Source organism: Convolutriloba macropyga, chromosome 8 (genome assembly GCF_964194025.1).
Source record: "Convolutriloba macropyga chromosome 8, txConMacr16.3, whole genome shotgun sequence".
Lineage (NCBI taxonomy): Eukaryota > Metazoa > Xenacoelomorpha > Acoela > Convolutidae > Convolutriloba > Convolutriloba macropyga.
In genome coordinates, this window is record NC_134475.1 from 17,261,332 (window position 1) to 17,278,593 (window position 17,262).

The 17,262-nt window shown below is 32.3% G+C and overlaps 2 protein-coding genes across 2 annotated transcripts in view; both read right to left on the reverse strand.

The window, feature by feature from the left end:
- LOC142344531 (ras-related protein Rab-11B-like) overlaps nucleotides 1-17,262 on the reverse strand; it is a 450,398-nt gene that overhangs the window by 114,371 nt on the left and 318,765 nt on the right. The gene's annotated exons all lie outside the window — the stretch shown is intronic.
- LOC142344970 (uncharacterized) overlaps nucleotides 1-17,262 on the reverse strand; it is a 53,886-nt gene that overhangs the window by 34,067 nt on the left and 2,557 nt on the right. The window contains exons 2-6 of the mRNA XM_075397054.1: nucleotides 11,499-11,613; nucleotides 8,403-8,554; nucleotides 6,269-6,396; nucleotides 3,467-3,804; nucleotides 3,035-3,065 (exon numbers count right to left, since the gene is read on the reverse strand). Of these exons, the coding sequence (XP_075253169.1) occupies nucleotides 3,035-3,065; nucleotides 3,467-3,804; nucleotides 6,269-6,396; nucleotides 8,403-8,554; nucleotides 11,499-11,613 (764 nt within the window). The remainder of the gene's footprint in view (nucleotides 1-3,034; nucleotides 3,066-3,466; nucleotides 3,805-6,268; nucleotides 6,397-8,402; nucleotides 8,555-11,498; nucleotides 11,614-17,262) is intronic.

The following is a 17,262-nucleotide window of genomic DNA, read 5'->3' on the forward strand; positions in this document are numbered from 1 at the left end:
AAATAGTAAAGGGAGCAAAAAATCGAGTAGGTTTCAGGCGTGACTTTTTCCAAAATACCTATAAAGTGGATTGAAAAATTGGTGTTTGAACAATTTGGCGGTTTTTGAGGTGGATTTTTTCTCGGGTGCGTCAATTTGAATTCTGTTTTCAGAGATTCTTCTCCTTCAGTGCTTTTAAGGCGGTACATATGTGTTCTAATTGCACTTTTTTAATCTTTGCTTGAATGCATTAAAGGGCAGCTAGTATCATCAATGACAGGATTATATTTATCAATTTGAATGTTTTTGTTCAAAGCTAGTGCTTTTTTTGACTCTGACGCCAATTGATTTCAATAATAATTATCAAATTTTTATTGAATTTCGCGAGTTTTTTTTTCAATTTTGCAGTAATATTCTCCTTGTGTCATTATTGACAGGTTTCGTTGGTCACTAAAAAGGTATCAATTCAAGCTGTTAATTTTTGTTCATAGCTCTTGCTTTTTTGCGACTAATACGCTTGTTATTTTTTCGAAAAGAACTTAGTGATTTTTCTCGTTTTGCTAGTTTTTTTGTACTTATTGCTGTCTCAATGCCTAATCTAATTGACGACAGGTCTCGATGGTTGTCATTGAGGGCTCAATAGTTTGATGCAATTGTAACCTTCAGAAGCTGTTGCGTTCTGTGTCTTTTATAATAAGTGCTTTCAAAAAGTTTTAGCAAGTTTCCTTTCGATTTTTGGATAGTTTTGTCTTATCTTTTTATTTTATTAATGAGAGGGCTCATCGACCTTTAATGAACAATTTTTAATTACAGATACAGAATTATAAATGGCACCAGTTTGATCTCATATCAGTCGCTTTTTGATATTAATTTCAACTTTGATCAGTTGTTAGTTCCCTTCCTCTCTGGCAACCAATTTCAATCAACTTAACAAAAGTGCAAAATCTATTTTTTGACCAATCGGTGAAGTATTATTCTTGACTTCAGATAAATCAAAATAATGGAGAGTACTCACAAGAAAGAAATTTCCTCTAATGTACAAAACTTCTTCATTTGTGAAAGAAAGCTTGAAGGCTTCAAATTAGTTGTTCTGAAAAAAAATTTATCAAAAAATGTAACGTGGAAAGTTTCTGGTACTATTTTTTTGTCTTGCTCGATCTGATCGTGAGCATCAAAAAAATTTAAGATTTGTTGAAACTATTTAAATTTCTGCTGCATTTTGATCTGACTGATTTCTTGGTAACAAAACAAATTCAATTACATTTATTTTCGAATTGGGAGTCAATCAGAATGAGGTGAAAAATGCTCTCAGAGTTTGCTGAAACTAATAGAAAAGATTCAGGGGAATCGTGGAAGCAAAATGGAATTCCACATGGACCCGCAACATTTGCGACTTAATCCGTTTATGTTGGTGTCATTGCAAGGCCCTTTTGCTATCAATTTTCAAACACGTAGGCGTTAATAAAAGAATTTTAATTAGAACTCTATTCTTCTTTTAAAAATAGAAGTTCGTTTTTAGCTACTCTTAAAACTCATTTACCTTCTTTCGTGCCAACTTTTTCATCAAACTTGAGTTTTAAGACGGTTACCATTTTCGCAGAAGTTTGCGGAGAAATAAAGTTTGTTGATAATGGGAACGTTTGAATAATTAAGATGTGATGACAAGATGCATTTTAGGCTAGGATGCCAACGTATGATTTTGTAAAGCGCTCAAAACAAGAGAACCTTTTTGTTTTACTTTCATTGCTTTCAACTTAATCTTATTCCCTCCAATGTTTTGACAACTAAAACTACGGGGCTTTTGCGAACCTTTGAAACAACATGGAAATTTTAGGTTTTTGTTGAAAAATTTTTGTTTGTTATTTTTATCCAAAACAGTGGGTTAATTGGCATCTATATTTCAGCTATGTTAGACAGGATAACGGAACCTCAGCGAAGCGGATTTGCGTACAAAGTTAATGGCTAGAAAAGTTAAGTAATGTTGAAGTTAACGTACAGAAAATTGTGATGGAATTTTCACTAATGCACATATACAGGATTTTGTTTAATGTTAACTGACGAATATATTAATTACACTATTGTTAGTTTGTAATAATTTAAATATCACAACTCATTTTTGTTTATTATACTTATCATGTATTAATATGATTATCAGTTTTCTATTTGAGTCCAAGTAGCTCAGCACAGGCTTTTCCTTTTATATCGGTTAATTGACATATCGACAGGTTGACACGTGTTCTGTAAATATCAACGTGCGCTCATGTGCTGATTTTATGTGACTTCCGCAGAATAAGACATGAACAAGTTTTTTTTTTTGTTTTTCAAGTGATTTCGTTTTTGCCTTCCCACTTTTTTGCATCTAAAGGTCCAATCGGGCTCAAAAGGGATGATTCTGAAAGCTTTCATAAATGTCTAGGGCTGTATTTCCAGATAATAACAAATTTGTTCTTCAAAATTGAGATATTCGACTTTAAGTTCTAATAAGCTATTTTTTGAAAAAATGCAAGTAGACTTCTCAAATAGATACCATAATAAGGGAGAAAAAGGCGAAGCAACACAAAAAAATCAAGCTGTCGAGTCAAGAACGAAAAAATTCCGAAATGCAATGAATAATTTTAACTTCAGTGACCAGATAGAAAATTTGTCGGAAAATTTCCTGCAGCCATAATCTGTCGTCAAAGCTATCTAAACAAAGATTTTAAAACTATAAACATCACAATTTATCATATTCTCATAAGGGCATTTTCATAAGTCAGGATTGCAAAAAAGTTTTTCAAATTTCACCACCAAATATTTAATACTTTGGTGATAGCTAAAAGCAAAAAGGATTACAAAAAAATATAGAAAAAAAACGTGACAGATAATTGATACAGGACTGCAATGATCATGCTTAATTAGTTTTAACTAAAGGTATATAAAAAATTGCTCCAGCCTCTTTCATTCGAGAGTCTTATCTATTTAAGTGATGTTTTTTTTTCTAAATATACTCTTCTCCTGGTCTGAAATATTTCACTCTCCCGAGAAATTCATCGGGGTTAGAAAGAAGACCTATAACCTGGAGACTGCGTTTATGGTTGCGTCGCTGACTACGAAAAAAGTCTTCCCCATTATAAACATTTGCTTAAAGAAACTTGATACAAAAATATAAATTACGAGTTTTTCCACACTTTTCTTTCGCTATTGATTCAGCTTTGAACTCATTTCTCTCATGTTTCTCTATTCTTGTTCAAATGGAATACGATGTGGAGGTTTCTCATAAAATCAGCGTAAGAATTTTTGAGATAACTGTATTCATGCAAAAGTTTAATTCACCATAAATTCAGTAATATGGACAATCTTCACTGGAAAATAATATACAATGCTAATTGCAAAAAATATTTTTGTTCTGAAAAAAATTGATGATCAATCCTTTTTGAAGCAAATTAGGCATCTTGTCAGGTTCAAAACGATTCCTATGTTGAATAATACTGATAATTTTCTGAATTACCGATTAAAATTTATAGTTTTGTTAACATTGCAAAAATCATTTTGATTACTGTGAGAAAATGCACTTGTCGATCTAAGTCGGCGTCGGAAATTGTTTTCTTGTATGTTATTTAGTTCACAAATCCAAAACTGGTCTTTGCAGAATACGTAGGAGATGAACCAATCATATCTCAGATACTCTTCAAATCTGTTGTCGGGTATCATGGCCAATTCCCTGCCTAGGTGAAAGGGGAATCCGAAAGGATGCTCAAAATTGACATTCCCTCCTATGACCAGAGTTCCCTGGCCGTAACCCACAGACAAAATGACATTGCAGCAATGTTCTGCTCGATATTCAGCCTAAAAACGACAAGATTGACGTGAACCCAATTCGTTCTCACGGGTGGCTCGTAAAAATCGAATTTTACAAATCATAATAACTCATATATGATTCTTAGTAATCAAAGAAGTCCTAATGATTTGTTCGATTTCGTAGTATAATCATGCAATGACCATGCAAAGATTTTAAAATACTTCGGAAGTCAGTCCATTGTTAGGAATTGACGCAAAGAGTTAAATAAATTCATACTCGTCCAAAATAATTGCTATACGAAGTTTGTGCAATTTTTTTGTTTATGAGTTCACACTCAGTTACAAGATATGTGCCACTTGATAGTAGTCATTATACGATAAGCCTTGCCCCTTTTAAATTTGCAAGTGTTAATCGTCTCATTTGCTTCCTTGTGACCCTTAAAGGGATATTTTCTGTGTCGTTTTGTGCCGCTTCACTTTGTTTTTGATGTTTTTATTTTGAAATTCTGCTTGATCGGGAATTCTATTCACAATAATGGGTTGCAAAAAAAACTGCGCATATCGTCCAAATTTTTGTGTGTTATGAGATGCTTAGAAGTTTTAATAGAAGAGAATGAGACTAAAAATGTGTTAGAAGTTTCTTAAAAATCGGGCAGGAACCGCAAATTTTATTTTCAGAACTCATACTTAGATAGTTAGATATTGCATATTTCTAAAGTGCTCGAACACTTTGGAGTTTTTTCTCTTCCAACTGGAATAATTGTTTATCATTTTGAATTGATCGTTTATCTTGTCTTCTTTCAAAACAGATCTGCTCTATATCTTTCAGCAATTGCCATTAGTTGTCTGTGATAAATGTGTTAATGATCAATGCTAAGCGGATCAAAGTTTTAATTTTACTGATAGCATATTTTTATGACATTTGTTTCCAGTATTATGTTTTATGAGACAAAGTCAATATCACTGACTAACCGTTTTTCTACATTATTACTAAAAAAGTATTTTTGCTGAGGAGTTTATCTGCAGCCTGTCATAACTCTCTCCGCATCTGGAAATTAAAAATTCCGCTGAAATTATTGTAAAAAATTCCGCTGAAATTGATCCAGAAAAAGATAGTTTGTACTAAAAAAATGTCCTGAAGTAACAGTTCCATAAATGAAACATTTCATCCTTTCAGACTTTATTAACTTTTTGGTTGTCAAAACTATACAACAATTCAAAAATGGTGTTGAACAATATTAATCAAAATTGATACAAATCATGATTGGTAAAATCCACAAAAATATCAGACCTCGCAAGACGGAGCCCCAGTGATTCTGGAATTTTTATCGTGTAAGATCTGATATGACACTAACCAATAATGTCAGCTAACCAAATATGAAACAAAAAAATGCTTGTTGATTCTGTTTAGGCGGCAATTTTATTGTGAGTCTTAACTGGGTACTATGGCTAAACTTAGCAGTTCAAGATAGTTTTGGTCTTTGAAAAAAAATTTTAGCCTTGTTTGATAATCACCGCATCGGAGAAAGCCCCTGCCACTCAAATAATCTTTTTACAATATCTTATAAGTCTTAAAAGACAGTATAAGATATTTTTCTCTTTGTTGCTCTGACACTTAAGTGTTGCATGCTATAGTTTTTCGGCTACTGCTTGAGAGGAACTCTGAATTGTCTTCAATATGAAGAATATACCATACATCAGGAGCTTATACAGGAGGAAATTTTTGATCGTGCAAGGTCTGATAAGACGGAATTTTTATCGTGTAAGATCTTATAAGAGGAATTTTATCGTGTAAGATCTTATAAGAGGAATTTTTATCGTGTAAGATCTTATAAGAGGAATTTTTATCGTATAAGATCTGATAAACGTCGTATCAGATCTGATTAGAAGATGCATCCCCTTACAGGCTATTAGCAAGATGGTTTTGTCAGAAATTTGTCAGATCTTACACGATAAAAATTCCACAATCATTGGGGAGGGAAAAAATAATTTCGAAAAAGTAAGAGTTTGTCCAAAACTGGCTGCTGTTTACAATTTGATAAAACTGCAGGCTCAAATTGGCATTTCAACACCATTGAGCACAAAAACACCGTGCGAGCGTAATAAACAACGTCAAAGTCGTGTAAGATTAATGGTGACAGCGGTGAAAACATCCGAGCTTTTAAGCAGTGAAAACTTCATACATGATTGGATAATATTTTTTGCAAAAATAGCCGCGGATTCCAAACTGGAATGAAGAAAAGAAACTTTTCGGCATCAGCAAATATTGAGCCTGAGTTAATCTTTCATTAAAATCAGAATAACAGTAAATGTGATAGAGATTCGGAATTTACTTAATTTCACAGTTCAATTAATCGGTGAAACTCTTATAATTACAGGTGGAAGTACTTATCATCCCAATAACTCGGGTTGAACACCATAAAAGAATCATAGTAATCATACTAAGTCATACATGACATTAGTCTGTATAACGCGGTAAGGTAGTTATTGTCAGTGAAATAATAAAACTCACATGTATCCAATTGAGGTGTTTGCCCTGCATAGAGAAGTTGGTGAGTCTGGTGAAGTATTCGAGGGGATCCAGTCCAAAGCCACGACCGAAAATCCTATAGATCTCTTTCTGATAAGCACAACATAAGTCTAAACAAAAGATTTCTGCTGCTCACTATGAGTATTGTAGTAAAATAAAACATCTGCTAAAATTTATTTTCCCAGACAGGGCTGCATTTGGGGGAAACTCTTTTTTCTCCAAACGTGCAAATTGCATGGGAAAGCTTTCCGATTTTCGGATCCAAGGGTCTCCCAGACTAAAGATTCACAAGCAAGCAGCCTCCGGTAACATCATATTAGGCCGCAAACGGTACCAAATGGTCCTCAAAAATCCCAAATTGCAGTACCACACTAACGTCATTTTTTTGGGAAAAAGACCAAAAATTTTTCATTTTTTAATCTTTAGTAATATATACTGTGTGTGTTTGTTTGTGTGTGTGTGTGTGTGTGTGTGTGTGTGTGTGTGCGTGTGTGTGAGTGTGTACGTGCGTGCTTGCGTGCGTATCTAGGTACAACTGTTTATGTAAACATTTATATATATATATATATATATATATATATATAAATATAATATATATATATATATATATATATACACATTATATATATATATATATATATATATATATATGTTTATATATATATATATATATATATATATACATATTTATATATATATATATATATATATATATATATATATATAATCCCGGGTTGCTCATCATACACAATTTCTAGTAGTCATACTAGGTCATATATGATTCCTAGTATTCATACAAGGTCATATATGATTTGTATGATTTCGTAGTAGTCACACAAGGATCATATATGATTTCGTAGAAATCATACAGGGATCATACAAAAAAATTCAAAGCCTAAAAACTGTATATCTTTCATTTTCTTTTGATGTTGAAAAAATTTCCTGAAAATCATACAAAGTCATATATGATGCATAAAACATTGATTGGTTCCACAAATTCCCGTATAATGTAGTCAGAGGACATAACAAATTATTATTTCGCATTTGATTCATTATTCGATTCTTTGTGGGGGCGAAAAGAATAACTTTCCAACTTAAATATATTCCGAAAATGAAATTCAGATTTTCTTCAAAATTTTTTTCCAATTTTTTTTATAAACAAGCATTTATATGTATAAGCTGGCTTTAGAGAATATCAGAACATTATTTATGTATTTGAACCTACTTTTTAATTGCATGCCCAACTTTGCAAATGATATTGTACGTTTGGGTCTTTTGGCGGATCACAAAGTGATGCCGGGGAATCACGTACGTGAGTCCTTGCCGGATGAAATTTTTAAAAGACATAAATGGCTAAGAATTTATGAAAAATAGATGTTTGATTCTTGGTAGTCATACAAGGATCATATATGATTTCTTTGTAGTCATACAAGGTTCATATATGATTTCCTAGTAGTCATATATGATTTCTTAGTAGTCATACAAGGATCGCACTAGGAAATACGTTATGATTTGTATGATATCATATATGACCCTTTTATGACTACTAAGAAGTGGTGACCCGGGATAACGAATAAATATTAAACTTTGACTTCTTGAACACGCCCAGTGAGCACGACAGGTTAATTCCAAATTGAACCAGTTTCAATATCAAATAATGCACTAAGTCAAATCTGTAACCAACACTCGGAAAATTGTCTTGGAACAAACAGAAGCAGATATTACAAATAATTTTACAAACTGTAGGGAAAAGTGCATCGTACAAGAGTATATAGACAGACGACTTGTATGATTTCCTAGTTGTCATACTAAAGTCATACTAGCTAATAATGCAGAACCTGCACAAAAATTATTGAGAGCATTAAAATTGTACAATTTCATTCTATTGAATTGGAAAAATTTTCTAACATTTATAAAAAAAACATTTGTATGGTTTTTCAACAAGGCGAAAACTTTTCAATAAAACCAAGAGGAATTATAAGCATTTAACCATTTACCGTCTTCAATAATGTCACATAATGTCATATAAGAGTCTGTCATTATTTCAAAAAATTGTGTGATGGGATTTCATGTGAACACTTATTCAGCTATATTGTCGTGACAAAATATCACTCACTGATTCGATTGGTGCGAGACATGAGTGTGAAGAAGTTGTATCTCATGTATCGAGGTCTGATTAGGTGTCCAAACCTGCGTGTGTCTCCAACCAGACTCGATCTCTCACTCTGTTGAACACTCACTTCGAATCGGTTCAGACACGCATGTTTGCTGGTAACAAATCCCTAGTCATTGACCATTGCAAATCTTATAAGATCTTATAAGATCTAATAGCAATATTCAATTATAATGGCCATTACCAAAGTAGAAAAGCGCATTTGCTTATTCACACGTTCTATGAAATCAAAAATTTTGTTCACGATGGGGGGAGGGGCAATTAGGAATTGAGCAATAGCTGAGAGCAGATTCTTGATTGGTTGACAGTTCTCGTATACAAAAATTGCGGTTTTTTCGTCAATTAATTTTGATGTGCTGTAGATAGAGCTGTACTGATTATGAAAAAGAAGCTTGCATCAAGTTGCAATCTCATTTGTCAATCTTTGGAGTTTTTTTACAAACATTGTCAGCAAAAAACATACAGCGTATAAATTGACAGATTAGCTGGGGCATTAAAGTGTGATATTCGTCGCAAATTTGATCATTGTCGTGATCTTCTTCTCAAATCGCATGTCCTACCAGCTGATTTAATTGTTTCAAAGTTTAGTCTGTTGAAACTTCACGCAGACTGAAACCAGAGGATAACATCAGAAACCTTTAGAAAATATGCAAACCGCAAACAGTTAAAAAAGAACAAACGGACAAAACAGCTGATAATAAAACGCCAAAGTATAATAAGCACATTTAAAGATCATTGATTTTGAAGAGCATAAAAAAATGGAATATGCCACCTTCTAATGTAAGAACAACAGAGCAAATTTTTTTCAAAAGGTATTTTAACAGATTTCTGGGTTCTCAAGGTCAGCATGAAAATTTACCAATAGAGAGACAATTAGGACCATTCGGGTCTCATTTTCAAATATAGAGGAAAAAACAGCTTAATGGGTAACAAAAATCAATAACCAGAAGATTATTTTACTATTTTGATTATTTCAATATGTATTCCTGATTATTTTGAAGACTTGTAAACTTTTTTTCGGTTATGTTATCTTTCAAAATTTTTGAAAAAGAAGAGGAAATAAAGATTTAATTGGGTGCTGCTGGCATACCTCATCTTGCAAAAGACGCAAACAGAAACTACAAGAAATCAACTGGAAACCTTGAAACAAGATCGGATGTTTCTGCTAAAGAAGTTTCGTTCCCTACCGACGGGCAGTAATTCAGTCATAATCTTTAACCAAAATTATGCGCAATTTTCTTATTAAAGATAGGCTTTGTCGAGATAATTGTACATCACATTTTTTGAGACTGCAATGGTTTTAGAACCTGCTTGACATCAAAAATCAACAACATCTATACTTGGGCGAAAACAGAGGCCCGACAAGCAAGTCTCAAGTATCAACTCAAATCATCATTATTTTGATTTAAACGGAATTGAATGACAAATTCTAATACTAACAGTATGCCACTGAGGCAAGCAAAATCAATTAGAATAAGAGAATGAAAATGTGAAATAGTAAATTGAATATAAACATTCACACACGCACACACACACACACACACACACACACACAAACACAAACACAAACGCACGCACACAAATAATTACACACACGTCAAAAAAATTAGCTTTCATCTAAAAGTACTAGATAGAGTTTTAAGCAACTCGAGTGGAGCCATTGGGATCAGTAAATAGCGAGACAGTGAATTGCATACTGCTACTTTGGAGGGCTGCTAAGACCTGTCATTGATGAAACTACTAGACGAGATAAACAACAAAAACACAAAAACAAACCTTAACTATTTCCAAAAATCAATATTATTTTTTATAGAACGGCTTGATAAGAAAACCAAAACATGGAATCCAAAAAAACCAGAGGGAAAGCTAAGTAGCATTAGATAAGGCATCAAATGAAAGTGGAGCATCAGAAACGAACTAACTTTTACAGCTCCAGAAAACTTATGGGACCGGTCGTTCTTGAGACTGAGTAACAAGTGGACAAAACATAGGACAAAAGGGCAAAATAAAAAAAGTTTTAAGTTTTGAAAGTAATTAAAAACAAAATCAATAAAGACATTATCTATCGATTGTCTAATGCAGCATTATTTAATGCAATTACTGATTTGGGTTTCAGACATTTTTTTAAATCTCATTGACTAATTAATTTCTGAAATATGTGTATTTTTGAAAATTTCGTTCTCTGATTGGTCTGGTAGACAATTAAGTAAAAATGTGGATCAGTGGGGTTGGAACATTATGTGCCAAGGAACATTACCGAGCCTCTCTCTTTTTTTAGAATTCAATATTTGTCTCGATCTTCAATAGATTTTTTGATGTGCATTTTTGATGGTGAAACGGTTCTCAATGTGTGCTCAATATAGCTACTGGCCCGCCCGTTGGCGGCGACAATCATTTGCTAATTGTTCTAGTAAAGTTAATTGGTAGAAATTTTTTTAAAATCTAGGATGTGCTAATAAGACCCTTAATCCTGTAAAAACTGATAATAAATAAAATTTATTCTGCAAGATCATGATCTTGCAGAATAAATTTTATTTATTATCAGTTCTTACAGGATTAAGGGTCTTCTTAGCACATCCTAGATTTTAAAAAATTTTTCTACCAAAAAAATTGTCATATCGGAGAAGATAAGAAGATGCAGCCCTTACGGGTATCTTATAGGAAAACTTTTTGAAGATCTTACTCAATGAAAGCTTATGGATCAATGGGGTTGTAAACAAATCGCCGCTGTGTTTAGTTTTTAAATGAAAACTATAATTTAACGCTTTATACAACAAAGACATTACAAAACTCATGAAACCGAAATTACAAATCATAAAACAATAACAAACAAAACTATCAAAACAGATAACAAAAATATCTTCAAAGCTTCAAAAAATATTTCTTCAATATTTTGCCTTTTTTCAAAATAATTGTTAATCCAGTGACATCTCAACGTTTTTAGTACTTAATTTTGAATATTTTTGAAGTTGAGTTTTCTTGTAAAGTATAAACGAATTGCGTTTAATTACTATTTGTAATTGGACGCGAGGCGCTTACCTGTGAGATGCACAGTGTCTAGATGCCTCACTCCACCTGGTGGGAAGAATGAACACCTGTGATTGATGATTCTCGTCTATTCCATCGTAATCGAACTCGAATTCACTCGCAACAACTATAAACGACATACAATATATTGAACAGTAAATCAAAATTTTAATTCGTTAAATTGTTCGGTGGTCATTAATGCAGGTATTTACCAGCAAAAAACTAGTTGTTTCCGCCTGCAAAATTTTCTTGCTTTTTCAAGTAGACTAATATGAAATTTTGGTAATTTAATTGTTCCGACCCCACTTGTGAGGGGGGAACTATATACTCAAATGGGTTTTTTTGTTCAGGCAATTTTCGCCGATCGATATATTTATCCTAGAGAAATGTGAGTGGTATCATTCAAAAGCTCGTCAAGCGAAGAATTCAAAATTAAAAAGATTGACATTTGGTTCTTTTCGTGGAGATATCGAGGTTTAAAGTTTCATGTGAACACGGGATATGTGGTTCACTTTTGTTCATTTTTAGCGCAATTTTTGTTCGAATTAGCATTTTTTTAACAAATAATTTAATTCAAATTATCTTTCACGCTACAAAATGCATCAATTTGGTGTTCCCAATAGACGAAAGGCGATTAAAAAGACTAGTAGTGGTCTCATAGGGAATTTTACTGTAAAAAAAATCGAATTCTGTTTAGAGCTGTTTTTCTTAAGAAAAATTTTAATATTTGTTTTTTAAGTCTTAAAGATAATAGTCACCTTTCACATCGAGGTTCCGTTAATAACAAACTCATTTGCAGCCCAACGATGCCTAATGAACGGAAAATTAGCTTTCAAGGAACCGCTCATATTTTCTTTGGCTTCGACTCTGAGTGTTCGTAATTTTCAATGAAAATTGATTTTGCTTACGAGATTTTACTGAACTTTTGAAGTCTTATGAGGTAGACACAAAGACTAAAATTGCAAAGTATTCCTAATGAGCATTAGGTGAACCTATTTATTACTTTAGAGGACAGCTAATGGCTGTTGAGGCTTAAAAAAAATTTTTTTGAAAAAATTTTTTGAAGGTTTGCCAATCTTAAACTTATTTCGGCGAACTCTAAGACGGTCTCAGTAATAAAAATGCCCCGTCTTTTTTACTGCAACTAAAAAAACTGGTTAACTGTTTTATCTTCATTTATTGGCTTTAAAACTTCGATGCGACTAGTTTTCATATTTTTCTTCTAATTTTGGATATTTTTTTCACAATTTTGTTTCTTTTTCGAATCTTGTCGCATTATCCTAAAATTGATAGTTTCCATTGGCTCAGAAAAGACGTTAGCAGAATCATGGATAAAGTTTTCAGATAGAAGCTGGTGAATTAAATGGCTTCGACAATTTCTTCTCGCATTTTTCTAAAGATTTTTTGGTTTTTGACAATGTTTTCATAGTCAAAAAACCTAATCTGATGTCTTATTGAGGATTTGTCAACAAAAAAGAATCTTCTTCTCATCTAGGCATAACCTAGCGTATTGGCTGCCTTCTGTTGAAAGCTATTGATATTAATAACGTTGATACTACGGGTTTTCTCAATTTGGTGGTTTTAAATATTTGTTCACATTTGTTATTTTTTTTGAAATCTTATAGTTAAAGAAAGCAGAACCCTATTGTTTTCAAAAATTAATTGAAAATAGAAACGTTTCTTCTGAGAAATTCATTTTTAATGGCTTCGACAGTTTTGTCTCTTTTTTTAAAATTTTTCTGTTTTTTTTTTATCATTTACCTAGTCGTAAAATGCTGAGAGGTCTCATAGTTTCACATTGAGGATTGAATGAATGATATTACTCTTTGCACTCATTCTATAATGATAGTTCTAAAACTTATGATATTATTTGTTTGAGTTTTTTTTGTTATTTGTATAGGTTTTTTTGTATAGTTTTTGTTGTTCTTTTCAGGTCCCATCAAAATCGTTTTAAATCAAAATTTAAACTTTCTTTTCTATTAAAATTATGTCGTAAGTGATGTTTGTTTCTGGGACAAGATGCGTTTTCATAAACGTTTTGTGAGTGGTCAATATTTGTGGTTTGTTTTCTCTTTTACCATATTCGCGTAATAACAGACCCCATTTTTTTTTCAAATGAGTCCCAACTGAACCATTTAATTGATCAGTATAATTTTAGCTCAATTTGTATTAAAACAATTGCAATAAAATAATATTTCGATAATAGCTAATGATTTTAATTGTTTCAATAATTTGTGTTTTTGCAAATGGTTTGTAATTTCTTGAGTTTTCTGCATCTTTAATCCGTTTCTTTGGCTTAGTCTAACCAAAGACAGATCGTATCAGTTTTATAATAACTTTTTATTAAGTTTAGCGAGAACTATTTAGTATAGAGAACAATTTTTAATACGTTTGAAAATATTTGGTTAAAAAAATTTTGATAGATTTTTGAGTTTGGCCTCATTATTTTTTTATTTTTTACCTTTTTGCCAAGTCTCATTAGGGAAAAGTCTAATCTGCTCTATATTTAAGATAAAAGACAATTTTTGCAGTTAAAGTTTTAACTGATTGTGTATTGACGTTGTTTACTAGGTGCTTCTGCATTTAGATATTGAGTTTTTGCCGTTAATTTTTTAGTTTTGCTTATTTTGTTTGTTTTTTTCTCGTAGTCTTTTTAATGGCAGATTTTAAAACACAAACATCTATTTTTGGTTATCTCTTCATTGGGTTGACAATTAAGTCAAAAATGTAGATCAGCTCGGGTCGGAATTTCATGTGCAAACGCACAATAACGAGCCGCCTTGTTTCTAGAAATGTTTAACTGCAAATTCTAGCTAGAGTGCATTTAAACTTTTTTAGAGTTTGGAGTAATAGAAGCTGCTTGGAATTAAGTTTGTCGAGATTCATAATGTTTTTACTGGCAAGTTCTAGATAACTGTAATTATATTCAAGTCGTTATATCATGAAATGTAATAAAAATGAATCTTTATAAAGAACAGTTGCGCTTTCTTTCTTTCAAGATCAGTTGCGCTTTCTTTCTTTCAAGTTGGCCTTCAATAGCACATTAAACGTGCATCTTCATGAACAAAAACTTGAACGTTTAGAACCAACTCAACACTAGCATATCTAAATCTAATAACGTGTTTGCATAATCATTTCTATATTAAAACACTAGTTTTCTACCATGTACCCAGCTCGTGTGTAAGAACTGGGAACGGCCATTGTCTAATAATTAACAGTTCATTTGCGGATTTTTGTTTCTCTTTCTCTTTTTTACTCGTATTCTTTACAAGTTTGTATTTATCCTCTTTACAATTAACTTTTGACCCGACTCACAGCTGGATGGAAATGGAGGGTGAATCAAGTCAACTGAAGAAGCAGGTGGATCAATTGCAGAATTCGGTCACAGTTTTGATCGCAAAAAACAAAGAACGGGAAAATAAAATAAAAAATCTTGAAAAAATGCAAATTGATATGAATGAGCGCCTGAGAGCACAAGAAAGGTACACGAGCAAAGACTGCCTAATTATCTGCAATCCGCCTTTTGATCCAAGAGATAGCAGAAATGTACTGAAATATACCTTGAGATTTTTTAGCAATTTTCTGAAGATAAATCTCACTGAGAACAGAATAAAAGCATGTCATATTTTACCGGCAACTGCTAGTGGACATCAATATGACTCAGTTATTTGCAAGTTTGTCTATTTCGACGAGAAAGACAGAGTGTTTGGGGCCAGACGAAAGTTAAAAACTGCAAAAAACAGCCTGAATAAAAAACCTATTTTCTTGAATGAACGACTACCAAAGTTTGAAGCTGAACTTAGGGCTGAGGCAAATAGACAGTGCTTCATTACTTCGACAAAAAATTGTTCCGTATCTGTATTGGTGAAGCGAAACAACAATGATACTGGCTATCACAACATCAATCAAATTAGCGATCTTGAAAATGTCAAAAACCCGATCAAACGAGAAAACCAAAAAAGGAAATACTGCCTTGATGATGACGACAAAGTTGATGATGACAGAGAGAAGTCACCTGACTTCAAAAAAATCTTTAAGTGCTGACTGAACAAAAAAACATAGACGTTTAGTGAACAAATTAAAAAATATTTTGTTTTGTGCTAATGTTATTCTAATCCTATTGGCATTTTTGGGAAGCAGTTCCTAATTTGAGGCCCCATAAAAAAAAGAATTCAATTAGATACGTCAAAATTTCTAGATTTTTTTAAATTGATTGAGGTTAATTTTGATTTACTGTGAAACAAAAAATGTGACTGCGATTACGCGTCACATATAAATATATAAAGATAATTGTATAAATATTTAAATGTGAAATATAGTAACTGACTGCGATTACGCGTCACTACGACCAAAAATCAATGAAAAAAGAAATTGTTCGCACATCGGATTTTATGGCTGCGATAAAGCGCCTATTTAAATTCGAAGATGTCGTTTCTTTTTATTTCTCTCAATGTGAAAACAGGATCACCCAAGATAAATCAAGTATATCAAATGATTGCTGCGATTACGCGCTTGAAGTTGTTAAACATGAAAACTTTCTCCAAATACATAATCTTAGCAGTAAAATTTTTATTTTTTTTTCTCATCGTTTTCTTGTTTTTTTTCTCCTTTTAGGCTATATATTTTTAAATATTTTAACAAAAAAAATACATTATGTCTACGATTTAGCTTTTTTTCGGAAAAACAGTTTTTTACTCTGGTAACCAGAGTTGTTTTAACTCTAACGTCATATCCGCTAACACTTTAAATTTTGCTGCTAAAATCCATTGAAGACAACGGTCGTCCCACTTTTCTTCCACTTGTACATATCATTTTAGTACAACAAATTGCAAAAGCTCTTCATGCTTCAAAAAATAAGATCTATATACAAAAATTTAGATCAGCTTCAAATTTTAGGAAACAGCTTAGATAGTCTACCCTTAGCCGTCTACTTAACAGAAACATGGATAAATGAAGAGTATGACACTGCTTGTTTGCAACTAGATGGTTATCAAAAAATCGTCACAGTCAGTAGGGGTGTAAAGAGAAATCGAGTTGGAGGAGTTGGTATTTTTCTGAAAAACAAAATAAAGTTCGAAACAGTAAGCAAGTACACCAGAAATGAGTGCCAAATTTTTACACTGAAATTTTGCTACAATAATTTAAAAGTTTTTTTAACTACAATATACGTCAAACCAAACACGTCCAACGAAAAACTAAGCACAAGCTTAGGAAACCATTTTGAGAAAATTGTTATTCCGGAAGACGGTATGTCAGTTATATAAGGTGATTTCAATATAAATCATCACTCCGTTTCTTCAAATTTGAAAACGTTGCAAGAAGCCTTGCTGTCTTTTGACCTGCATTATGCAGAAAATGCGAACTGCACTAGAGAAACAGAGACTAGTAATTCTTGTATTGATGCCGTGTATTCCAACGTAAAAATTGATCTGAAAGTGTCACAAAATACGCTAACAGATCATTATACGCTCTTTTTTGGATTCTCGGGACACAAATTGAATCATTCAGAAAAAGAAAATGACGATGATCGTATGATTAAAATGTGGACAAAACTTAATGATTCAAACGTAATTATTAATCTTCAGTTTTATATGCAAAATGAATTACAGAAGATTGAACTAACATTTGATCAATTAAGTTCTGAAGAAGCCGTGAATCTGTTGAAAAATTTGTTCCTACAAAAATTTGTAAAGGTACAAAAAGTAAAAAAATTGTGGATTGACAACGAAATAAAACATCTAGCTACCAAGAAACGACAACAAAACCAAAATTTTAT